Source organism: Nematostella vectensis, chromosome 13 (assembly GCF_932526225.1).
Source record: "Nematostella vectensis chromosome 13, jaNemVect1.1, whole genome shotgun sequence".
Classification (NCBI taxonomy): Eukaryota; Metazoa; Cnidaria; class Anthozoa; order Actiniaria; family Edwardsiidae; genus Nematostella; species Nematostella vectensis.
The window spans coordinates 4,166,695-4,192,401 of NC_064046.1; the positions used below are offsets into that span (position 1 = coordinate 4,166,695).

General features: G+C 39.7%; 2 protein-coding genes across 2 annotated transcripts; one reads left to right on the forward strand and one right to left on the reverse strand.

The window, feature by feature from the left end:
* The first annotated feature begins 735 nt into the window (after positions 1-735).
* Positions 736-13,864, forward strand: LOC5512242 (ubiquitin carboxyl-terminal hydrolase 10). Its single transcript, XM_032381631.2, has 16 exons — positions 736-890; positions 995-1,084; positions 1,195-1,243; positions 1,843-2,077; positions 2,795-3,018; positions 5,781-6,107; positions 6,202-6,293; positions 7,066-7,172; positions 7,568-7,608; positions 7,758-7,864; positions 8,486-8,728; positions 9,553-9,678; positions 10,104-10,190; positions 11,052-11,193; positions 12,760-12,825; positions 13,204-13,864. The coding sequence occupies exons 1-16, from the start codon at positions 873-875 to the stop codon at positions 13,392-13,394; spliced, it is 2,145 nt and encodes a 714-aa protein (XP_032237522.1). The 5' UTR covers positions 736-872; the 3' UTR covers positions 13,395-13,864.
* Positions 13,865-14,701: 837 nt separating this feature from the next.
* Positions 14,702-25,411, reverse strand: LOC5512262 (AFG3-like protein 2). Its single transcript, XM_032381629.2, has 18 exons — positions 25,186-25,411; positions 24,913-25,015; positions 24,093-24,143; positions 23,628-23,854; positions 22,847-22,912; positions 22,098-22,225; positions 21,835-21,928; positions 21,343-21,413; positions 21,137-21,239; positions 20,086-20,380; positions 19,611-19,740; positions 19,162-19,259; positions 18,331-18,441; positions 17,883-17,998; positions 17,565-17,645; positions 17,095-17,214; positions 16,019-16,213; positions 14,702-15,736 (listed from the first exon to the last, which is right to left on the reverse strand). The coding sequence occupies exons 1-18, from the start codon at positions 25,264-25,266 to the stop codon at positions 15,521-15,523; spliced, it is 2,286 nt and encodes a 761-aa protein (XP_032237520.2). The 5' UTR covers positions 25,267-25,411; the 3' UTR covers positions 14,702-15,520.
* Between the last annotated feature and the right edge of the window lie 296 nt (positions 25,412-25,707).

The window sequence follows — 25,707 nt, forward strand, 5'->3', positions numbered from 1 at the left end:
CACACTTGAACATATGGACATTAGGGTGCACGCGCCTATGTCATTATGTTGTTATGTCACTAGTGTGCATCAGGCATTACATACGCAAAGAACGGCGCGCGAGTAAAGGCGGAAATGCATTCTGAAATGGACTCTGTCTGATACATTTCAGCCGTGTCCCTTCAAATGTGGACTTGAAAACTGCTGACTCGGGAGTAAAGAGTAAGATAGATAATCACATAAATGTACAACACATGTTTAAAGCCACACGAAAAGCGTGCATTGAATATCACTCCATAGCCACCAGTCTGCAGCTGCATCTATTTATTACCGTGGTAATAACCGGTTTGTTAACACGTGGACCACCAGCTATTGCCATGGGAACGATAAGAAAGCCGTAAAACATCCTGCTTACGTTTGTTATGTCTGGATAATCACGTATGAATATAGTGCGGTGTGAGACGCATGGCAGATAGCGGGGTGATTAGTTTCCTTTCCTGGATTAAAAACAAACAAAAAACTATAAAAATAAAAAAAAGAACAAATGATACAAGGCAGATAGATAGAAGACTGTCATGTCTGTTTAATGAGGCGCCTATGATTTTAGAATCATTCCGTCTAGTTAAGCCACTTAAAGATTATACGGCAATTATATACTTCCAATGGCCAATCACACTGATAAACGGATGAAAGTAGATAATAAAAGCAACGACAGGTATTGTCGTTACCAGGCTTCTGACCGTGCCAGTAAGCATGACGTCCGCGTTCCATTGCGCGTGCGTACTGGTGGCTCCCAACATGGCGGAGAGACAGTGAAGATAGACGCGAGATCGTAAAAACACAAGTACAACCATGAGCAAAAATACCTAGCTAGCATCACGCTTGCACTAAACATGCCTTATTCCTTCAAGGTATTCCTCCGCTCAAATATTTGATAACTAGTTGGCGCTGTCATTTTGGATTTCACGTTTAATTTGAGAGCATTTTTGAGAAGTTGTTTTTCGTTTTCGTGTAGGGGTTGACTTTTGGGAGTTTCTCAGTTGACGAGTCGGAAGAACTATTTGGTGCTAGCGCACAAAGACGCAGTTCTAAGCCGCCAGTGGAGGTATTAAATTTCTAGTCTTTTATCGACTTTCTTGTCTGTTTCAACATCTGTACTATTCTATGTTTTCATTCTAGAGCCTCTGATCTATGTTCCTTGTTATTTGTTTATAGTTTCTGTTCGAATACGAGGTTGACGAACAAGGATGCGAAAACAGCGAGGGTACGTCCAAACTATGGAAAGAGTTTAATATCCTTTTTTATTGTTTTATGACCATTTTATTTTTATATGAGTTTGAAGGGTAGAATTTCTCTCATAATTGTACATGAAAGCCGGTTTCTTTTAAGCTATCACATCCATCATTCATCAACCAAATTTTTTTATAATAAATGCCTTAGGAAGTATATTTTTTAAACATTTCTTTTTTGATTACAATTGAATTGGGTGGGGTATAAATCACAGTTCAAAGAATATAGAAAACCTGTTACAGGAGCCATTGTGCACAGTCATAGATATCAGATGGAGTTTTTGAGGATAGTTCAATAGGAAACAACCCACTTTTGGGCAGCCAAGCGAGGGGTTGCATGTACCCTCTGCCACCCCCCCCCCCCCCCCCCAACACCCAGGTATGCGCTAGCCTAGTGTTTCTGTGGGGTTTCGACAAAATAAAGGACAAACAGAGTATGACCACTGGAGAATGGGGAGACAGGCAAAGAACTCTCTTGATTTTCCCTTCTGTCATTCATTCTCTTTCTGCTAAAACCTCACAGAAACACTTGCTATACAGGCTATGTGTCTGACAGTGGAATTTCCTCTTGCAGAGGGAGCTAGTAGAGAGGGCAGCATCAAGAATGTTCCCAACGGTCCTGATGATTCAGGTGTGGAAGTTGGACTTGAAAGCGAACAGGAATGTCAGCCAAGCAGCAGCAGCCATTCCCTTTTCTCTCCAGAGGAAAAGGGGGAGGCCTGCAGGAAGGGAAAGGATAGTGGCGCAGACATCTCTTTTGGAGTAGCCAGTCTGGTGGAAGACAACGAGAAGCTTGCACCAAATCATAGGTAATTACTGGGGAATAGATAGACACAATATTGATATTGTGTGATTAATTCAAGAACAAAGCAGTTTGGCTGACATTTCAAGTATTAGTCCTTTGTCCTTTTTTTTAAATGCTCCAACAAAGGGCTTATACCCAAACAAAGCTGCTCTGTTTTGGCAGAGGCATCAAACATACCATTTCAACCTTGTGTTGATTTCTTTCCCTGATTCCAATATGCCTACACACATGCCACCCTTAAGGAAAAAAAACACCTGTAATTACAAATGGTTTGGCTAGAAAAAATACAAGCAGCTGTAGAATAACTACAATCTTTTACAAAACTAATGGGACACTTTCCCTCCCCCTTCCTCAATGTTGGAGGGCAAATGATCACCTTGCTTCTGCTTGTGTTTTGAGCGGAAAAATCGCCTCTAACCAATATTAATCGGGTGGAGAGGGTTGGCGGTTGTTCGTATGGGAAGTGTCCCACTTACTTTTGTTGAGGATTGTAGGTCTAGGACAGTGTAGGAATGGTGGAATCGGGGAAAATAAATCAACACAATGTTGAAATGGTATGATTTACACCTTTGCGAAAGCAGACTACGTAGTTTTGCTAACATTTAAAACGCTAGGATACAAAGGATACAAAGAAAGAATAAGTATAATTGACTGCACAATTCTTATTTTAAAAGTTTAACAGTTCTCTTTTGTAAGTTTCAACTTTATTTTCTTTTTTCAGCCCAACTTCCCCTCAAGATGGAGAGTTGCTGGATGGTGACCGGTCTAAAAGGCGACGACGAAAGAGGAAGCAGCATCAGCGGTCAGGTGATGTGCCCTGCTCCTCCAGTGATGACAGTGATCGTGACAGAAGCCCCGCCCCCGAGAGGATGACTCGTGGCCGTAGCGGCAGTGGTGTTGTGTTGTCAGAGAGTAAAATGGCGGCTGACATGAAGAATTCTAATGGTATGTCTTTCTGATTCTTGAATTCAAGGCATTTGTATCTGTTATTCACATTTTTCTAGTGAATCAAGCAAAAATAGCATGATTGTATTTGCCATATGGCTATGTGCACGATGTTGATACTCAACAGCGGATCAGTGAGCCTACTCGAATAAATTAATGTATTTTTGCCAAAACATTTGCAAAGTGTCTAGACAAACCAGCGCGATAATTTTTTTTTCACTGCGCTTAATCGAGAATATTACATGTTTCTAAAATCAACATTAGTTTCTCTTTCCATTGCTGTGTTACCCATTGATGTAGGATGATCGATAAGGGAGTAATTGAACAACGAATGTGTAACGACAACATGTCTCCCCGCAAGAGCACTCAAAGTTTGTATGTCAAAATCGTCTATATTAAAACTTGTTAACGTCAAGACTTACCAACCCAGGGATCCAACAGGAGATGATATATCCAAATCCTCTTAAATTTCATTCTTAAAGCAACAATTTGTGTATATAATATGCAACATTTTCGGGAGAGAATGCTGTGTCCTCCTAATTCTGAGATCTCGTAAACAGCCTGGCTATGACACCGAATCTTACCTGCTCGAACTCAGTTTTGAATGATGTAAGTGCACAAAGTAACACACATTAAACCTCGTTCTACCCGCATCCGTGTTCAAGCCGTGAGAGACCGGGGAAAGTTGAACGCTTTGATAATATTTATACCCGGTCTGATACCACATCTAACCCTGTCGAACTTAGTTTCGAATGACGTAAGCACACTAACCAACATGCATCAAGGCCTGTTCTACCCGCATCCGTGTTCAAGCGCATAAGAGACCAGGGAAAAGTTCAAAGCTTTGAAAATATTTACACCCGGTCCGATACCGCATCTTGCCCGGTCAAACTTAGTTTCGAATAATCTAAGTGCACTAACCATCACACATCAAGCCCTATTCTACCCCGCATCCGTGTTGTTATTGTGCAGCGTGTTTGGCAGGAGACAACAAGAACTGTAGCAACTCTGATTATGTCCACGCATGGGAGACTCTTGATCTAGAGCACGATAATTCTGCTAAGCGCACTACAACTGCAGGCTCCGAACAGCTGACAAGATCGAAATGCTGATCTCTCTCAAAGCGGGATAGGGTGATCGCGATCTCATCCGGTGACCCAGGTGAAGAATGCTACTTGTTAAAAGTTACCGGTGATGGCCTGAAGTTTTAAAAGAGGAAAAGAACAATCCGTATTCCAGCACGGCGGTAGAAGTTGAAAGTAGTATACAATGTGTGGTACTCATCTTCCAATGGATAATATATTTTTCGTCGATACAACAGAAACTGTTAGGTTGAATGTAAATTCAAGTATCAGGGATTTATACGTTAGCAAAGTTGTAAAGAATTGCTGGAATGTGTTTCAGCTTTTCTGAACTCTGAGAACGTAGATTTAATTTCTTTTTTCGCTTATATAAGCAAGCTGGATTTCTCACTTTCAACCACATTTTGACAGCTTATTTTCAAATAATAATTAGAAAAACATTTCTGGCTGCATTGTGTTATCTCTCTAAAAGCCTTCAAAGTTTCATCGCACACCTTTGGTTTGTGAGCGCTTCCTTTGCTATCAAATACCATGCTACGCAAGAACGATTCGAGTCGCAGCGAAGCTCAGAGCCTCTGGGACCCGCCTCTGGGCGGTAGAAGTTGAAAGTAGTATACAATGTGTGGTACTCATCTTCCAATGGATAATATATTTTTCGTCGATACAACAGAAACTGTTAGGTTGAATGTAAATTCAAGTATCAGGGATTTATACGTTAGCAAAGTTGTAAAGAATTGCTGGAATGTGTTTCAGCTTTTCTGAGCTCTGAGAACGTAGATTTAATTTCTTTTTTCGCTTATATAAGCAAGCTGGATTTCTCACTTTCAACCACATTTTGACAGCTTATTTTCAAATAATAATTAGAAAAACATTTCTGGCTGCATTGTGTTATCTCTCTAAAAGCCTTCAAAGTTTCATCGCACACCTTTGGTTTGTGAGCGCTTCCTTTGCTATCAAATACCATGCTACGCAAGAACGATTCGAGTCGCAGCGAAGCTCAGAGCCTCTGGGACCCAGGGTTATACCATGCACTAAACCGTTTTGGTGATCGATATATGTAACATCTGTTTCGTGTGTCGTCGTAGTTAAAACCCAACAGCGGAATAGGACTTTACACCTTGATTTCTATAGAACTAGCCAGTAAATACAATGAATATGCAAATTATTCCGGGTGTTCTGAAGTTTAGCCAATGAAACGGTTTTTAAATAATAACATAGGAAGTTTTTTGGATGCATTTTTGTTTTGTGCATCTTCACAAGCTCACTGTACCAGGAGACGTCAACAGCCAATTAACCTACTGTGTTGTTTAGACAGTTGTTGCGCTAAATAAAGAGTAGCTATTGACAGCACGTCCCTTCTAGCAGAGGCCTCTTTTCTCTGTATTATGCTGGGCTGGCATAGCGAAATACAGAGAAAAGAGGCCTCTGCTAGCAGGGAAAGGCTCTTGGCTTATGCAAGATGCTGTGCTTCATATTGTTCTAGGGTGCTTCATAACTATTCTTTGAAAAGTAAATTTTCCTATATACAGTGAAAAAAAAATGGTCTAATCATGCCTATAGATGTCAAATCCTATCAAATCAAATCACTGAAACAGTGCTTCTGTTTCACAACAAAAAAGCCTATTTTGGTTGATCATGGGCCTTTTAACTGAAGGCTCAAACCAATATTTTCTTTTGTAGCAGAGAGCAGTGGAAGTAATGACTCCAAGAGCACAGAATCTCCCCTAAGCCCTTCCCAGAGTGACGCTGACAACACCTCCCCCCTGAAGGCATCAACCCCAGAGGATAAAGGCACCAACAAACCTACTACTGAGGAAAAGCCTGCCCCTGCCAAGTCCACCTGGGCTGACTTGTTCAGGGGGGTGCCAAAACCCACTCCTCCAGTTGCAGCGCTGCCTCCCAAACCCAAAGTTGTGGCTACTCCCCCCCTTGAAACCAAAAAGATTGAAGATCCTGCCCTTGCTGTTGTTTCTGTTGGAGAAGACAAGGCTGCACAACAAATTGCAGGTCTGTAGATTATAATTTCAAGAGCAATGCTACTTGTGTTAGTTGTTATTCTATTATGATTTTTAACTCTGTTGTTATTGTTGTTTTTGCTTAGAAATGCTGAACAAAGCCAGTCTGGATAATGAGTCTAAGCCCTTGTTATTAAGAGGGCTAGTAAACAAAGCCAACTGGTGCTACATCAATGCTGTATCCTTTTTATCTGACTTATCTTACAAGTGGCCCTTGCATGGCTCAAGAGTGATTTTAACATCTTTTGGAATAATCAAAAACATTTTGTAGAATAACTATCCTAATAAAAGAAATATTGTTTTTTTCATCCCCTGTAAATCCTCTGTTTTATAGTATTTTTTCTTGCAAGTAGACTGATGTATTTTAGGGTTCAAAATAACTTTTTAAAATCTGCTAGATTTTGCCGGCTTTTATGGGTTTTGTAGTGGGGGGGTAAGCCTGCATACTCAAAATATAAAGGGGAGTACAGAAAAAAGAGCCTGTCGCTATTTTGAACCCTGTATTTCCAGATGTAAACAATAACTAAGGAATGGCTTATCGACGTTCTTAAAGGAAACATTGAGTTTCTTGCCTTGAAGCTCATGTTAATGTCACGGGCTAGGCCTTAATTACAAGCTCATCAGTGACATCCATGCGATGATAATACAAGTAATTGCAGTACAAAATTATAAATAGACACAATTATAAAGTACTGGTACTTATAAATAAAGAAGGTATAAAGCAAACAGTATGTCCAACCACAAGGCAACTAGACAGCTCTCCAGACTGCAAGCCATAAGCATGGGTGTTAAATAATAGGGGATGGAATGACTGCCTGGAATGGATCCCCATCCTGGCCAGGCAGACTTGAGAATGTCAGGCCTTTGCCCTTTGATTGGGTGATGTGAGGTAGAAAGGCAAGAGTAAACCATGTGTGGATAGTTGCCACTTCTTAACAGCGTACCTCTAGACACTACAGGCCTTGCTTGTCTGTCCCCCATTCTTCAATCTAATGCGGCAAGTTGAGTTGATCCCTGAAAGAGAAGCTTCAACATCTACTCCAATCCTGGACTCAATGTAAGTATCACAGAACAGCCATTGTCTTCTTGGATGAATTTTCGCTAACTAAACTTCCCATCTGCCAACTATTGAATAGTGCCAGTATTATTTTAGCTGTTGAAATGGGCATACATGATAAAACATTTAAATGCATTATAAACAATATGTTGACTTTGAAACATGTTTTCTACTAAAAATCTCCTCCTTTAGCTGGATAATAATGTAAGAGTCCATCTAATTATAGGTATTCAGGAACTATTTAGAAGAAATTCATTTGGTTTCAAAAGGCCATGACATTCACACTGTACATGTGCCAAGGAATATTGGAACCTGTATAAAATCAGCCAGTGATTTTACCTTCAATATCTCCATCTTTGTGGATCAGATTAAAGTAACTGCATGCTTCTTTTCAGGGTGAAATTTTGCCACGAATTCAACATCACACCCAAACAAGGTATGCAAAATCCTTCTATGCATGCACATACATCTTTTAATACTACAAGCATACTGTACACGCACATAGACCTTTAGTTACTACAAACATAAATCCTTGCATGGTAGTTATCTTTGGAAACTTATATTGTCCAGCATTGTTATTTTCAGCAAACACTGGGAAGACCCCCAAGTCAGATTTCCGGACAGGACCCAACTTGGAACCCTCTTACATAGGGAAGATGCTGGCTACCATAGAAAGCACACTGTCTGCAAAGGTATCCCGTCTTCCTAGTTGTTTTTGATAACCATTGGATTGACACAAAGTCACTTGAACAACAAGTACAAACTTTGCTTCCAAATCCTTAGGGGTCTGGTCCAAAGCAGCTTTGGTCAGCTTGAAATTTATTGGATTTGTAATACCCTGGCTCTCAGTTAAGAATGCTGAGCTAGGGGTCTCATCTCTCTAGATTAATTTGACTAGTCTGTAAGGAGTTGATGCTAGCAATTCCCCTTTACCTCTGATGTCCATCTCCTTTTGGTATTCAATTTACCAGGGTTGCATTGTAAAATGATGTATAAATTATTAGACTATTTAAATTGCATGATCCTGCCGATGAAATCATGGCATTTTTAGAGGGTACATTGATTTTGCAAATATGTGAGTTGCCGCAAAGCATCCAATAAACTAGAGTTGCAAAGTAAATCTAGGTACATCTTAGGGTGTGTGACTTGTCAGTTGACTTGCTTTGAGTGAACTGTTCACTGGTACCCCTTTCTACTAATTGGCCTTTTATTAATTGAGCTAGGGTTTTCTCCATACATCGATTAATGCTGATGAGTAATCAGGAAAGGTGATACACTGTTGAATCCTCAATATACACACTTGTTTTGATCAGGGACATCAAGAAGATGCGGAGGAGTTTCTTAGTTGTTTGCTTAACGGCATCCATGAAGAAATGATAGTCCTCTCCAAGCTGGATCCACCCCTACCCAAGCCAGAGTCCCACGAGAGCTCAGAGGGTGTGCAAGATGACCTAAATATAGTAGCTGTGGAGGGGCAGACCATGGATAAGGAGGAGGAGGATGCTGGCGACTGGGAGCAAGTGGGACCAAGGAACAAGTCCAGTATTACTAGGGTGGTAAGTATCAAGCGCATCCCAAGGATTGTGTTTGGGGAGTTGCGCCAGTCAACAGTATCATGTGAAAAGGGTAGAGCTGAGCAATCTTCAGTAAGGACCAACTTTTTAGTGGTCAAGGGGGTTTATGTCAGAGTACAGTGTAGCCTGGATTTTACGATACTGGATTTTATGATAACCTCAGTTTTATGATGGCTTTCCTTTCTCCCAGCGGAAATACAGAGAAATGTGTAAGAAATAACCTCAATCTAACAATTTTGGATACAATGATATTCTTGATTTTACGATACTAATCTGTTCTCACAAGCATAATTTTGACCTCGATACAAAAATATTATTTATTCTGTCTATCAACAAAGAGCAAAAAACTCCACATGTACAGTACAGCTAATCGATTTATTTACTTGACAGTTTTTGTTAAATACAGATTACAGTCTGATAGAGAGGAACTAAGCAGTTTTTCCCAGAGTACGGTTACAATACTATTATTTAGTAAAAGTTGATTATTATTGCTACAACAATGTTTTCAATGGATTTTCCTTTATAAAATGAAAGACCTCTTTGTAACAATACCTCGATTTTTGATACATTTCTTTCTCCCAAGGCATATCGTAAAATCCAGGTTCCACCGTGAGGGGGGGGGGTAAGGAGTGTAGATTACTCTGTAGTATTACTAAAGGGTTGAAATTTAGGTAAACAGGATTGAAGGGAGGAAAGCAGCGAGGAGTGAGCGAGGAGTGTTAGGAAATAAGCAAAAGTAGTGGAAAATCTTAAAAGGAATGAAGATGAAGTGAGAGATCAGGGTTGGATTTTTCTTATTTTTTCAGGCTTCATTCCCTTCATCCCTCATATCTGACATCTTCGGTGGTTGTCTTCGCTCATCCGTCCACCAGACAGGTGCCAAGGAGTCGGCAAATGTTGAGCCTTTTTTCTGTTTGCAGCTTGACATACAGGTAATCACCTCAGAAGATTAGATAACACCACTATGTGGTTAATAGAAAAGTCTTTACTTTTCTCCTGTAGTCTAAAGTCTAAAAATAGTCTGCAAATGTTGAGCCTTTTTTTCTATTTGCAGCTTCACAAACAGGTAATCACCTCAGAAGATTAGATAACACCACTATGTGGTTTATAGAAAAGTCTTTACTTTTCTCCTGTAGTCTAAAAAATAGTCTGCAAATGTTGAGCCTTTTTCCTATTTGCAGCTTGACAAACAGGTAATCACCTCAGAAGATTAGATAACACCGCTATGTGGTTAATAGAAAAGTCTTTTACTTTTCTGTAGTCGTACGTCTATTAGCTTAAGCTGAAGCTAATTTGAAAGCCTTGTACAGGTAGACCAGCTACCATTCCCATATTGATGCCTTGTACGTAATTTCAGAATGTTTCCTGCATAGAAGATGCCCTGAATCACTTGACAGTGAAGGAAGAGCTCCAAGGTTTCACGTGCTCCAAGACCAATGCACAGGTTGGACCTCTTATCTGGAATATAAGATTACATGTCATATAAGCCTTACCATCACTTACACTGATCTGTATATTTCCCCAATTCTTTCTTGTGTGTTATAATACCTTACCTTGCTCCTGTGACGTGATGAGTAATTATGGCGTTTTCTACTGAATCAGTTTGACTCTGTGTTTGGCACCTTCATCAGTAGTCAATTTATTTTCTGTGCATTTGGAGTTTGGTAATGGATTTAGTGACATATATCCTGAGCTAAGAATGCTCATTTATTTCACAACGCTAGTTACAGTGGAACCTGGATTTTACGATATGCCTCGTGAGAAAGAAAATGTATCCCAAAATCGAGGTATCGTTAAAAAGAGGTCCTCGATTTTACGATATCAAGGAAAATCCATTGAAAATATTGTTGTAGCGAGGTCGTGTTAATAATTAACTTTGACAAAATAATAATATTGTAACCGCACTCTGGGTGCGGTTACTGCACAGTTACTCTCTGTAAGACTGTAATCTGTGTTTAACAAGATCTGTCAAGTCAAAAAATCGATTAACTGTACTGTACGTGTCTTGAGTTTTTGTCCTTTAGAGGATAGACAGAATAAGTAATATTGTTGTATCAAGGTCAAAATTACGCTTGGGAGGACAGATTTGTATCATAAAATCGAGAATATCACTGTATCCAATATCGTTAGATCGAGGTAATTTCTCATACATTTTACTGTATTTCCGCCGGGGGAGAGGAACGTCATCGTAAAATAGAGGTTATCGTAAAATCCAGGTTCCGCTGTAATTACTACTCTGGACCAACACCCTGCGTTTTTTAGTCACGCCCCTGGTATCATGAGTTCATTGATAATCTTTTTGTAGATTGATGTGTCTCGCCGTGTGAGTTTTGAGGTGCTTCCTAAAGTTCTCATCTTGCACCTGAAGAGATTTATTTACTCAAAGAACGGAAGTCAGAAACTCCAGAAGCATGTGGACTACCCCCTAGAGCTTGTGATTGGAAGAGGTGAGTCGACTATGCCCCCTAGAGCTTGTGATTGGTAGAATTGGGTAGACTATCACCTGGAGCTTGTGATTGGAAGAGGTGAGTGGACTATGCCCCCTAGAGCTTGTGATTGGAAGAGGTGAGTGGACTATCCCCCCTAGAGCTTGTGATTGGTAGAATTAGCTGGACTATCACCTGGAGCTTGTGATTGGTAGAGGTGAGTGGACTATCCCCTAGAGCTTGTGATTGGTAGAATTGAGTGGACTATCACCTGGAGCTTGTGATTGGTAGAGGTGAGTGGACTATCACCTGGAGCTTGTGATTGGAAGAGGTGAGTGGACTATCCCCCCTAGAGCTTGTGATTGGAAGAGGTGAGTGGACTATCACCTGGAGCTTGTGATTGGAAGAGGTGAGTGGACTACCACCTGGAGCTTGTGATTGGAAGAGGTGAGTGGACTATCACCTAGAGCTTGTGATTGGAAGAGGTGAGTGGACTATCACCTGGAGCTTGTGATTGGAAGAGGTGAGTGGACTATCACCTGGAGCTTGTGATTGGAAGAGGTTAGTGGACTATGCCCCCTAGAGCTTGTGATTGGTAGAATTGAGTGGACTATCACCTGGAGCTTGTGATTGGAAGAGGTGAGTGGACTATGCCCCCTAGAGCTTTTGATTGGTAGAATTGAGTGGACTATCACCTAGAGCTTGTGATTAATAGAATTGAGTGGACTATCACCTGGAGCTTGTGATTGGTAGAATTGAGTGGACTATGCCCCCTAGAGCTTGTGATTGGAAGAAGTGAGGGGACTATGCCCTCTAGAGCTTGTGATTGGTAGAATTGAGTGGACTATGCCCTCTAGAGCTTGTGATTGGTAGAATTGAGTGGACTATGCCCCCTAGAGCTTGTGATTAGTATAATTGAGTGGACTATCACCTGGAGCTTGTGATTGGAAGAATTGAGTGGACTATCATCTGGAGCTTGTGATTGGAAGAGATGAGTGGACTATGCCCCCTAGAGCTTGTGATTGGTAGGAGCATGTGGACTACCCCTAGAACTTGTAATTGGAAGTGGTGAGAAAACTATCCTTTAGAGCCTGTAGATTGTGATTGGTGGAGGTAGTCGGTATCTGGTTGTTAGGAAACTGTCCACTATGCAACTGACCTAACCAGTTGCGTTGGCACTCATCAACGGTTGCCTAATGACTTGAGTCATTACCGTTTTTTCGGAGGGTACCTTTCGAAGTCAAGTAATTTGAAATCATGGTACCAAAAGCACAACTGACTTAAGTACGGATTTTCTTCGTCTTTTTTCGACTTTTAAGGAGTCATTACAAAGAAATAACCAACCTAGAATAAAGATAGGCATAAACCTCTACTGAAGATAGAACATAGAGATTGTGATAGGTGTAGTTAAAGCGGACTTTTCTCTTCATGATCTTTGCTGGAACATCTTTTAATTGTTGTGATACCAGTACTTTCCCATGACTAAAGTTTGTCAGTTTAGAGGTGGGCTGACCAAAGAAAGGGATTTCATGGAGTTATATCACTAATGGCTTGTATTTGTGTAATATTTGTGTACCATTGTTTCAGAACTTTTGTCTCCAAACGTCAAAGGGAAATACACTTTGCCAAAGAAGACATACAAGCTATGTGCAGGTAGACTTAATAGATATTCCTGTGCTTTTTCTCTATATCTAAAGTGAACTGAAATGATTTACACGATTTTGATTTATGAGTATGGGGATTTATGAGAAAGCCATGGAAGTTTTCAAAATTTGAATTATTTGATATGGGGATATCATAGATTCTTTGTTACCAGGCTAAAAAGTTTGATAAAGTGGCAGAAAGCTATTTACATCATTTTATTTGTGGTGACTAATGCTATATTTTTAGTTGAATTTGGTAAATGAGGTATAAACTTTGATTTTAGATTTTTATTTGAGGTTTTATTGCATCATTTGTCTCCCAATATTAAAAGCAAACAATAACAAACTTTTTGCTGAATTTTAACATTCAATGTTTTGTCATCTTCAGTTGTGTATCACCATGGGAAGATATCATCTGGTGGTCACTACACGGCGGACATACTCCACCCCACCCATGGATGGGTGCACACAGACGACACTAAGCTCAAGCTAGTCTCCTCTAGTTTTGTCCTCAAACCTTCTCCATCCAAGAACCCATACCTGCTATACTATCGCAGGGCAGATCAGATTATGAAATGAGATGGTTTACATCAAGTGGTCATGAATAGATTCGTCTTGACGAAGTTAATAGAAGTATTTTGATAGGTGGTGTAGTCTTCAATAGTTGCATGATTTTTAGTCATCTTCATCAGGGCATCATCTGGCCATGATGAAATCATTACTATTACACTAGAGGAAATCATTGTCGTCATGCCATTATATGGCCTTAAGAGAAACATGACGATATCCTCATTGTATTATCTGTCATTGGGAGAACCATGACATCAACTGAACTTAACAGAATCAGTCATCATGACATTATCTGATCTTGAGGAAATCATTGTCATCATTTGACCTTGAGAAAATCACTGTTATCATGGCATCATATGACCTTGAAGCTCAGGTGAATTTCTGTCATCATCTGAACTTCTAAAATTGCATGACATCACCTGTACTGTTTGGAATCATTGTCATCATCTCTCCTTCATGGAATAACTGTCATCATCTGATGAGGAAATCACTATCTTCAATTCCATCCATGCACCCCTGACTGGTACAGCATCCTTGACCACAGCTCTAAATACATATCAACACCACCCGCAACTGCAAAGGACCCTGATACTTAAACTTCATTAACTAAGCTCCATACCAAATCCCTTTTGTTTCATTTAAAGGTTAAGGCTACAGAGTTTCATTGGTTGAAGCTTCGTTGCAATGTGCATATTTGTTTGAAGTTTATATATTGCAATGATTGTAGATGTGTGGAGTCTTAAAAGACATCAAGGAATGAAGGATTTGTTAATAAAAGACAAAAAAAAAAACGCACTGTTTGATATTTTATCAGGGTGCACCCAGCTGTGCCCTGCAAAGCATTTCAAACATCTGAATAGAAGAGACATGATGGTAGGATTAGATTTGCAGTTTTTCCATAAATCCATTTACAAAAAACGCTTAAAAATAACGTAGTCAAAGGTATTCCCAACGAAGAGCATCTTAAATTTCCTAATCATGCGTTTTGTAAGAAATAAGCCCCAAAGAAAATCGCTAGAAAAACAGCAATTATTTATGCCTTCTTCGCGATTTTCTTGTTGTCCGCGTTCAGCGATAAGAATAACAGCTTAACAGTTGTACCAAGATGCTCTGCTTTGGCCTAAGGATTCCCTTGCTATTTCTAACATTTTTTCTGGAAAAAGCGCTAAAAAATTGGTGTGCGGATTATGCGCGGGTGCGAATTATACAAGCGTAAATGCGGAAATTACACTTTGCATATGACATTCATTTCATGGGTTAATTAAAACCACTCTATTTTGCACAACTCGATACACAAATAATCACACGCATCTTGATTAATTTTTTTTAGTTTACTGAAACTATAGTATTTACTATGCATTACAAGCAGCATACATAGTGTTTTATTATACAAGATTGAATCTCCACCCTAGAGATAGGGGTTAGAAGAGGCCTAGCATGATTTACGACCTCAATTCTTTACCAAAAATGATTTTTATCTTTGGCCATTTATAAACAGCATGGTCACGATACAGTGTTATCTACCACTTGAGAGCTCTTCTAAGCAGACACAGCCTTCTTGGCTTAGAACTGGATGGCTTTCTAAAACCTAGGATTGGATTGGTGGTTACGGTAGAGGCTGGCGTTTTGCAGGAATGGCTTAGCCTTATCTGGGAATTGCTCAGCCTTGTCTGGGAATGGCTCAGCCTTGTCTGGGAATGGCTTAGTCCTATCTGGAAATGGCTCAGCCTTGTCTGGGAATGACTTAGCCCTATCTGGAAATGGCTCAGCCTTGTCTGGGAATGACTAAGCCCTATCTGGAAATGGCTCAGCCCTATGTGGAATCGGCTGGCAGCCCTGTCTGGAAATGGCTGGCCCTATTTGAGAAAGAAGTCCTATTTGGAAATTTTCTATTTTGAGGTTATATCAAAGGTTTTCCAACAGACGTGACTGGAATGCTGGCACTACAACTCCTCTCTGAACTAAGGAAACACTAAGGGAACACCTCTCTTCACAGATGACTCAGTATCAATTGCTCATTCTCTCGACCCAAAAAAAAATAAACAAACAAACAAAACAAGTGAAGCCGGAGCTCTGCAAAGAAGATCAGACGTCCAGTTCTGATTTCTAGTTCAAAAATCTTTTCTCTGTCAGCACTATGTTGGTATCGTCCCGCTAGGCGCAGGGGCTTCAGGTTCGTCGTCGTTCTGTAGGCCTTGAAGTCCTTTGGGCAGGGAGGTGTCTTCAGTCTCGCTCCCAGTCCCCGCAACAAACTCCTCATAGGTAGACTTCTCCTTGAAGGGCCTGGGCCCTAACAGGTCAATCATGTCCTCACGATCAAGGACTTCCTTCTCAAGCAATCGCTTAGCAACCTGATGAGAAATTTTTAAAAAAATGTGATGAATAATTAGATTGAGACTTTTATTTTAGTTTTGGAAATGCACAAATAATGTGACAAATTGGTTGGGAAACATGCTAAGCACTTAGAATCAGCCACTGAGTTGCTATGTCAGCAAGGGCTTATATTTAGTGAACGATTTTATTTCTTCATGGCTCTCTTGCATGACAGCCGCAGTCATTTCTGTGTTTACTTTGACACGAGTTTGCAACTCAAGTGGTTACATAAATTTCATAGAGCAAGTAATTAGCGCTACCTTCTCCACATCATCCTTGTGCTTTTCCAGAAGTTCTGTGGTGCGCCCGTAGGCACTGTTGATCAGTTCCCTTGCTTGCTCGTCAATGAGTTGCGCCGTGGCTTCACTGTAAGGCTTGTCAAAGCTTGGCTCACCCTCGCGAGGGAGGTCAAACGAGACATTACCCAGTTTGGAGTTCATGCCATATGTGACTACCTGTAAGCACAAGTGTGAATAGATTGATGTGATAGTTAAGAGATCTGCACAAAATAAGATACAATATTTTAAATGGCTCCTGGGGGATCCCTTAAAAGTCACATTAACTTCTTAAACATGAATTTTGTACCCTTAAGAGATAGCAAAAAAGCATAGTCAGAAAGTAATAATCCAAAATCATATATTTCTTGGGCTTTCTGGAAGTAATTGCACCTGTTCAGAAATATAATCAATGCAGAAATGATTTTCTGTAAGTGAATCAAGGTCTTCAGCTAAATTGAGACTACTAAGGGATAGCACTTCCTAAGGGATACCACAAACGTGATTTTTTTGGCTAGTCCCCTCGTGAGATGGCAAGACAAGGTGCATTAGATGGTATAACAAAGTCAGTGTCATCTGCAAGTTGATAGCTACTTTTAAGTACTCTAGGCTCCAGGGGTTCTCACACTGCCAAAACTTTTATTCAGCTTCCCCTTTCAATACACTTTTTTTTCTGAATTGTATTAAGCCCCAACATTTTACATTTTTATACTTAGCCCCCCCCCCCCCCTCCTCCTGCCAATAGTGTAATAAGCCTTTAACCCACTGCAAACCATGACAGCCGCTTAAAGATGGCAGACACTTTAGGGTGATGATGCTTGTTAGTGGACACACTCAATGTGGGTTTTTACCTGAGCATACGCACTCTTGGTGACTTTACTGAGATCATCTTGTGCACCAGTAGTAATTTAGGGTGATGATGCTTGTTAGTGGACACACTCAATGTGGGTTTTTACCTGAGCATACGCACTCTTGGTGACTTTACTGAGATCATCTTGTGCACCAGTAGTAATTTAGGGTGATGATGCTTGTTAGTGGACACACTCAATGTGGGTTTTTACCTGAGCATACGCACTCTTGGTGACTTTACTGAGATCATCTTGTGCACCAGTAGTAATCTTCTGGAAGAAAAGCTGCTCTGACACGCGACCGCCCAACGTCATACACATACGGTCCAGCAGCTACAAAAGAGAAATCCATGTCTTTAAAATAAACAGGATGGAAATCTAATACTATCCCTAGAAATACAGTGAAGCATCCCCATTTATGGTAATAGAATTCTGTAATTTCATACATCACAAGCCTTTACAAGGTTTTGTTGTAAAATATTTGCTTGGGAAGCTGACCAATTGCATTACCTTCAATGACAGTGCTAACACACTAACTCAGTCTAATGTTTGTAAACTGTGTTGAGCATATCTCTACTGAGATGTGTTCTCAGTTTCATTTGAAGCGCAGGAGAGTATAATTACATAGATATTTGCGCTACTGAAAGGCAACACATTAATTTCTTTGATTAACATTGACTCACTTGTTCTGTGGTGTAGAGATATTGTTCTTTTGGAAGGTACTGGGCATAACCCAAACCTTTACCGCGTGGGATTATAGAAACCTACAAAACACAAGTCATCCTGTCAGCATTTATCTAAAAATTCACTTCTGTAAATATACAATCAGGCAAAAACACAGACTTTAATTGCCCATTGATAAGTACAACCAAAAAGAATGTGAAAAGGACATTGTATTTTTAAATGTAAAAAAAAAATAGAAAAAAATTGGGTAAACTCTAGAAATCAGTAACAGAGCCAGGATTTTGGAGAGAACATGCCTTGTAAATAGTGAAACTTACCTTAAGTAATGGGTCAGCGTGTTCTAGGAACCATCCAGCCACTGCATGCCCTGCCTCATGGTAAGCAACCGTCTTCTTTTCTTCAGGCTGCAGAACTTGAGTTTTCTTCTCAAGACCTAGACATTCAAACAATTCACACATGTAGATGGGGTTGGATTGTGAACTCATAGATTTAGGACCACTTGAAAACTCCAACTACCCACCTATCCCCCACCCACACACAAACCTACCTCAATAACATGACGATGTTGGCACAGGGTGTACACAAGTTCCTCCACCCCCACCCCTTTCACCCCCTTGGCAGCCAAAGAGTGGGTATCTTAATGAAGGATTGTCAAGCATTATTCCGTATGATACTTGTTACTGTGCAACCCCCCTCAGCGGATTCTGTGTAGCAGCTGCTCCCATAACAAACTAATCAACTCTGACACTGGTACATATGACATACCGCCAATCACACGCTCAATGGCTTGTTCGAAGTGCTTCTCCTCCACAAACGGCGCCAAGTATCGAGCAGCAATCAACGCAGCCTCATTACAAACATTAGCAATGTCTGCGCCTGTCAATAAGATGATGGGGTTACATACGACAAGCATTTTAACATTGTATAGACAGTACTACAAGAACATAGCCCCACAGTTAGAGTAACATTCAGTAAAAAACTGATGGTAAAAACCTGCATGGTCGTTCCCAAGGAACTAAAAAAAGATGAATGTTAAGGATAGAGGGCCAGTCAAATTGCCATTTTACATTACCAAATCACACAAATTTCCATGTTCATTGGCTAATTCAAGCGAGTATTAATGAGATATTTTTAATCAAATATTGTTGATAATGTATCAGACTTCATTCATTTCTTTCTTGCAAATAATTGTTTTTGCAATTGTAAACAAGAATAATGGAGTTTGATGGAGGTTGATAGACAATCTTTAAAGAAGGCCAATCATGCTGCCATTTTATGCTCTGGCTAAATGCAGATTCACAAAAAGAATTCATTTCCATCTGCTAATTTAAGCAAGAAACAAAGACATATTCAATTAAATATCGCCAATAACATATCAGACTTCATTCGTAGATTGTTATTTTGAAGTTCCTTGCGAATAAACCGCTGTATTTTAAATGATAAACAATAACAAAGGAGTAGGTGATCGACATTCTTTAATGAAGAACAAGATAATTTTGATTAATAACTTGGTTCCTAGTGTGTGTCTTCTCAAGAAAAGATTCACCAGGATAATAAGAATAAGGATGCCTATGGAATTTATTGGTTAAGAGTTACCTGTGAACCCTGGGGTAAGGGCAGCCATTTTACGAGCCAACTTCTCTTCATCTACATTCTTCTTTATAGGCTTGAGATGAACCTTAAAGATTGAACACCTGTACAAGAACAGATACGTCCATGAAAATTCACAACAATATGTAACGAAACAACACACTGTGAACAATGTCAATCAGAGAGTGGTGTGACAGCTCAGTATTACAATCCCAGGTCAGGTCAAATTGATTTTTTTTCTCTGTAAAAACCTGGGTCTTTATATTTGGGACTGTGAATCCCTCATTTACTCGGATGAGGATGTTAAGTCCTGTCTCCCTGAAGTAAAATAACAGATGGGGTTATCACTTTGGCTTCCCCCTTGTCTCCAATATAGAAGTCACCTAAAAAATAGGAGGGTTACTAAGTCCCTGAAAAAATTACCATGCACAGAATATTCACAGTGTCATTCGTACCTGCCCTTGATGTCTGGAGCAGGCAAATGGATCTGTCTGTCGAATCTTCCTGGACGCAAGAGGGCGGGGTCGAGCACGTCTGGCCTGTTGGTGCCGGAGAGGACCACAACATTTGTAGATGAGCTGAAGCCTGTTGAATGAAATATATATTTAATTTTCCTTATTTGAAAATAAGTTTAATTCCAGGTGCTTACGTAGAGGGTGGGGTGTACACACACTTTTTACCAACAATAAGTGTGCGTTTTTTATTGAATTTTATTCCATAGAAAGTAGAAATTTTAGTTCAAGATCAAGTTTATTATAAATACTGGAAGATATTTTGCAGGAACCATCTGACCGGCTAAACTAGGCTGACCAGACGTCATTTGTATCATATTATTATCATTATTTATTATTTAGAGTTTACAATATATCATTTATTTTTGAGCCGCAAACCCTTGTTGCTACTGTACATTAGCCTTGATACAACTCTTACCATCCATTTCAACAAGGAGCTGGTTGAGGGTGTTCTCTCGTTCGTCGTGGCCACCAAACTGCCCCCCTCGGCCACGAGCCCTCCCTACTGCGTCAATCTCATCAATAAAGATAATGCAGGGAGCATTCTTCCTGGCCTGGGCAAACAGGTCTCGCACCCTTGCAGGGCCGACACCCACAAACATTTCCAGGAATTCTGAGCCTGATATGCTCAGGAAAGGTACCCCTGCTTCTCCTGCAACGGCTTTGGCCAACAAGGTCTTTCCTGTCCCCGGCGGTCCAGAGAGAATAGCTCCCTGTAAAAGAGATTGTAATCCAGTAAGCGCCCTGGGATAAAAATACATAGCAACCTAGTTAGAAAATGTGATTGAAAAGAATTAATTGGTCAGACATGGCTATAACCCTAATCTAACAGACAGGTTCAACTATAGACTCTCTAGTTTATAAGGCCCATCGGTAAGTTTCTTCAGGCTTATTGGCATATCTCACAACTCAGCTTTGTTTACAAATTCAATGGGCTTCGATGGCCAAACTGAAAAATTTTGAGCATAAGCATCATCATCTAGAAATAATACAGTAAAACAAATAAAAATAGATCAGAAATTAAATATAAGGTGCCCTTCCATTTTGCCTTTTTTTTATACGTTTCCAGTATAACAAATCACTTATCCAGAATACTGGGTTACGGCCACTCTTTACCCTGATTTTGGCCAAATTTGGAAGATATCATTTATTAGTGTATTCAGTGGTTTTAATGCTTTTTATTAGCAATCCAACTTGTCCATCCTAAAGAAAGTGAACTAGACTTTCAATTTTTGTGAGTTTTGACAAGGGTGTGGTCTTCATATCTACACACTGGCCACCTGATGAGCCATTACTGCCAATTAAACCAAATCCATTCAAACTCTTATATAACAGCCTGATCATTTGAGCTTTTGCCTTGAATCTTTGTAAATTAATACTTCTGTTCACAGAATAAAATTCAATGATGGGGTTTTGTTATACAAGCTCACTTATCCAGAATGAGCCAAGTTGATCAAAGGGCGGGATACCTTAGGAATCTTGGCACCAAGTTCATGATACTGCTGAGGGTTTTTCAGAAAGTTCACAAACTCCATGATTTCCAGCTTCGCTTCCTCACAGCCAGCCACATCTCTGAAAACAAAATATATAATATATATATATAAATATATATTTTGTGAATGTTAACAGTACAATAAAAATGAATTTTCAATATAAAAAGGTTTCAAAAACTCACTTGAATTTCATTTTGACAGCAGTTTCTTTATTGTAAAATTTGGCTGTGGTCTGTCCAACACCAAATATACCCTGCAACATTAAATATAAAACATAAACAGACAATCAAAAACAATAAGAACTAAATAGAAAACTGCCTTTGGACAGCCTAAACATAAAAGTGCTAGCAAATGGAATTTTTAAGCGATTTTGTGACTGTTTCTCACCTACAATCGGATTGCCGCATTTTCTTATTGATTTTCGCTTTTTATCATACTAAGAACAAAGGGTTCCACATATATTGTGCAACCCGTTTTTCGAGGTCATTTTGGGATTAAAAAGTGTGCATTATACGCCGGTAAATACGGTATTTAGTTATTTAATGATAGCTACCTCCTAACCATTCCCTTACTCACCCCTCCCCCACTCTTTACAATGGCTTACAATGGCCCTACTATAAGATGCCAAACTACCCCCACCCTCCCAGCCAAGGCAGCTAATGTTACACACTCACCCCTTGGCCCTTTGTACCCGCTGACAATCTGCGACTGAAGTAGATCAGAGCTCCAATGATCAGCAGAGTTGGGGTTAATTTGATCACTTCCTTACTGCAAAAGATAAAAAGTATAATCATAAAATAGGACAAACATGTTCTAACTATATTACCACTAAACAGGTGATCAAATTGCACATGTGACACTTAATTCATTCTGATTCTTTGACATAAGTCATATATTACCACTAAACAGGTGATCAAATTGCACATGTGACACTTACATCCATTCAGATTCTTTGACATACGTCACAGGCACCCAGTAGGATGGGTCAATATTCATCTCTTGCTGTACAGATTCAAGGTTACGCTCGAAGTTTTCAACACTGCCGATGGTGAAGGTCAAGGCGCCCTGAGAGAACATCATAATGTTGGGTAACCACATGCATCCCTTGGTCAACAGTGTGTTAGTTCTCATTGAAGGGTCATTAAATACTTTTTTTCCATATAATACCTATGGCAGTGCACCTTCCACACTTCTCTCAGCAAATCCAAGTTACACACCTGAGTTAGGCCACTGCATTAGAAGCTTAGATGGGGTTTATTTTTACTGACATTTCTATTTGGAAAACCCCATCCATCTATAGCAGGAGGAGCACAGCCGAAGCAGGCCCCAAATTATTGGGGGGGGGGGCACGATACAGAAACATTAAGACAAATTGGGGAGTGGCCACGCCCAGCTACTGGTAAATTCCTTATAATTTTTTTTAAATGGGAGAGGCAGATGCCCCCAGTGCCCCACCTCCTGCTACAGCCCTGGGGTGGACCACTGGGGACATGTCCCCTAATATTTAATAAAAAAAGGAAATGAATATTTGAATTTTGGCTCATGTCCAGACTTGAAATAACACTCATCATGGTGTAACAGGTCTCAGAACTCTTGCCATTAATTGTATCTTGGGTTTCATGGCTCCTACTGTATTATCATACAATATCTCAAATAAAGTGGAGGCTTAAATGGTAGAATACTCACATTGTGGGGATCACTTTTGGGGTAGACCTTCACTTGGCTTTTATTGGAAACAATCAATTTCTCAACCTAAAACAATAATAATACCGATGATTGATCAGATGATTGTTTTTAAAAGCTTCATGTCAAAATAGACTTGCAGAAAACAAGATATGCTGGTACCTAATAAATTTCTTATTTTCAGAAACCTGGTGATATAGAAAAATGCTGGGTTGAAATCAAGAAAATCTATAATTTAGTGGGTATATACACAGACACATACATCAGATATATAGCTCCATTTATTCTCTCAAGTTCAACCAAATTTTGCTCCATGGTGGCCACTCACTGTGGTGCTGGCTCAATTGTTTGCGATTTGCTTATAAAATTGACAAAATTTTGACCATGCTGCTATGCATTTGGGAGGTGCTGTGAAGTAGTGTGCTAACATTTCCTTTGCCTTGCTGTCAACTGAGCATAGTGCAGTGCATTGGTGCTGGTACTGTTTACATAGGGCTAAAAACAACAGCTTGCAAAAGTATGGATGTTTGAAATAGAAAATGAGTTAATTGTTGAATATTTGGTTATTTTTTAAATCAAACATGCTTTCAAAAAAAGAAATAGTAAGGACGATTTACTTAAAAATAAAATGACAGACTACACTAATAGATCATTTTGGTTTTTCGTTGCGGCCAATGAAATAGCTTGAATAATTTTGTTAAAAATAGCAATTACCATTTTCAACACCTTTATTTCTATCTTTTGCAAAACTTCAAGCAGGTATATCTCCAAATTCTGTACTTACATCTCCCTTTTCCAGGTAGTTAGTGCGGAACTCCTGCCAATTGATCTCCCTGGTAGGCGGGCCTGAGTTCATCAGAAGGTATCCAGCGCCGATAGCGAGAACCAGTGCAACAGCTATCTGCTGCTGGTGGCCCTCAAGGTCCTGCCACCACGGCTTGCCAGGCTTCTTGCTACCCCCACCTGAGCCGCCACTACTCCCCTCTTCTCCACCCTCATCCCTCTTGGAATCTGTACACCAAGGAGATCACATGTCTAATTAGTAGGGTGTAATGTATATACTTTATAAAATACAAGGAGCTTGAAAATGTCAACTTGAACGAACAAAAGGGAGACTTATGCCAAGAACCCCCTTAAGAAAGAATTTGAAGATTCCTTGATTACACTGAGAGTATAGAATCAAAGATGGCTGACAAAAGATGCTATCCTTAGATTTTGGGATGTTTCCCTAAATAAGATTTCAGCCTACCTTCTTTTTCATTGCTCTTTCTTGATCCCGAAGGAAAGAATTTCTCAAAACCTTTAACAAAAAGGGAAAACAAAAATCATTGTGAGGACAATAAGATACTTTCAAAGTATTTGACTTAACATCTTTATTAAAAAAAAAAACTTGAAAAAAGTATGGAATAGTATTTTTATATTTTCTGTTTAAGTTACTAGGGGAACAGGTTATCCATGGCAGGTCTGTACAACGGTTATTGAGCAGAGGGAAGTGGGTGTTTGCATTTAGCAGACCATATTTTCTTTGGTTTCTTGTCCTAGTCATTATCTTGTAATTGTACTTATTTTTATTTTATTTAAGTAGACCTTCTCTTTTAGTCTGATCTTAGTGGGTCTTTCAAAGTCCCCCCACCCCCCATCTTGGTAATGGACATGTACTGTCAAGATTATGTGCAAATGAATATAATTTTACCCCGGGGGGTTCTTCCCACGTTTACATGATAGAGATGCTCGTCATATTTTTTAGGGGTCAAAATCGGGCATCAGGTATTTTTTAGGGGGCATCCAGGAAAATAATAGGCTTTTCTCCTAGAATTGGTATTTTTAATGGATTCTGGGGTATTTTTTTAATGTAACAGGTTTTTGGTTTGCAGATATTTTTAGGGGTATTTTTCGAATTTCCCGATGAGCATCCCTATCACTCCCCCCCCCCCCCCCCCCCCCCCCCCGGGGGGATCTACATAACAACTTCCTAGAGAACATTTTACACTCAAAACGACAAGTTTTCATTATTGTATCTGAACCGGATAAATAAGATAAATAAAAGTACACTATAACAGACGCTTCACCTTTAGGAGGTTGTGACGTTAAGAGAGCAGGAAAATACAACTTGCTACTCAAAGGTCGAGTCTGACTCAGCAAAACCCGAGTAGAGCAAGAAATCTGGCCAACCTAAAACACAGAGAGAAAACGCTAAAAAGTCATCAAATATACAGCTAAGGAACAAGTGAATATAAACAGCAAGTAACCGAATAAAAGTAACGGATCATGACCTTTGTGCTTATGAAATATTTAAAAAGTAGAGAAGGGAGGAAATGACAACAACAACGAACAAAACAAACCTGGACGGGAGACTTTAGCGCCCGATGAGAGAATCGGCTAAGTAATGGAGCTAGACCTCTCGATGACAGCCTGTATGCCATTTCTAACAAGAAATATGCCTTTCCTAAATTTATCGAGGGTTATAACTGATAAGTTGTAAAGAAACAGTCACATTTCTTCCGTGTTTTCGTTCTATTTTCGTAAGCGCTTATGCAACATGGCGGCCGATAACACCAAACTAGAGCCAGTCTACCGCGGGCAGGTAAATACACAGGAACCTCTTCAAACCGAAAGAACTTTAAAAAAATAGAAATAACAAGCTAGATAAGCTTTATTTTTGTACATTAAAGCCAATAGATAATCTGATAGGAAAATGATGGTCTGTTTTATACCGTTAATTTTAATTAACGTTTAATTAACGTTGATTTTAAGTTTTAGGATTAATTTTCAAACTGATGTGCACCAAAGTCCACAACAATGTTCTATTCTCTTTTATTTTTACAAGAATTCTGCTCTAAAATGGTTTAAAACATAAAGGTTTA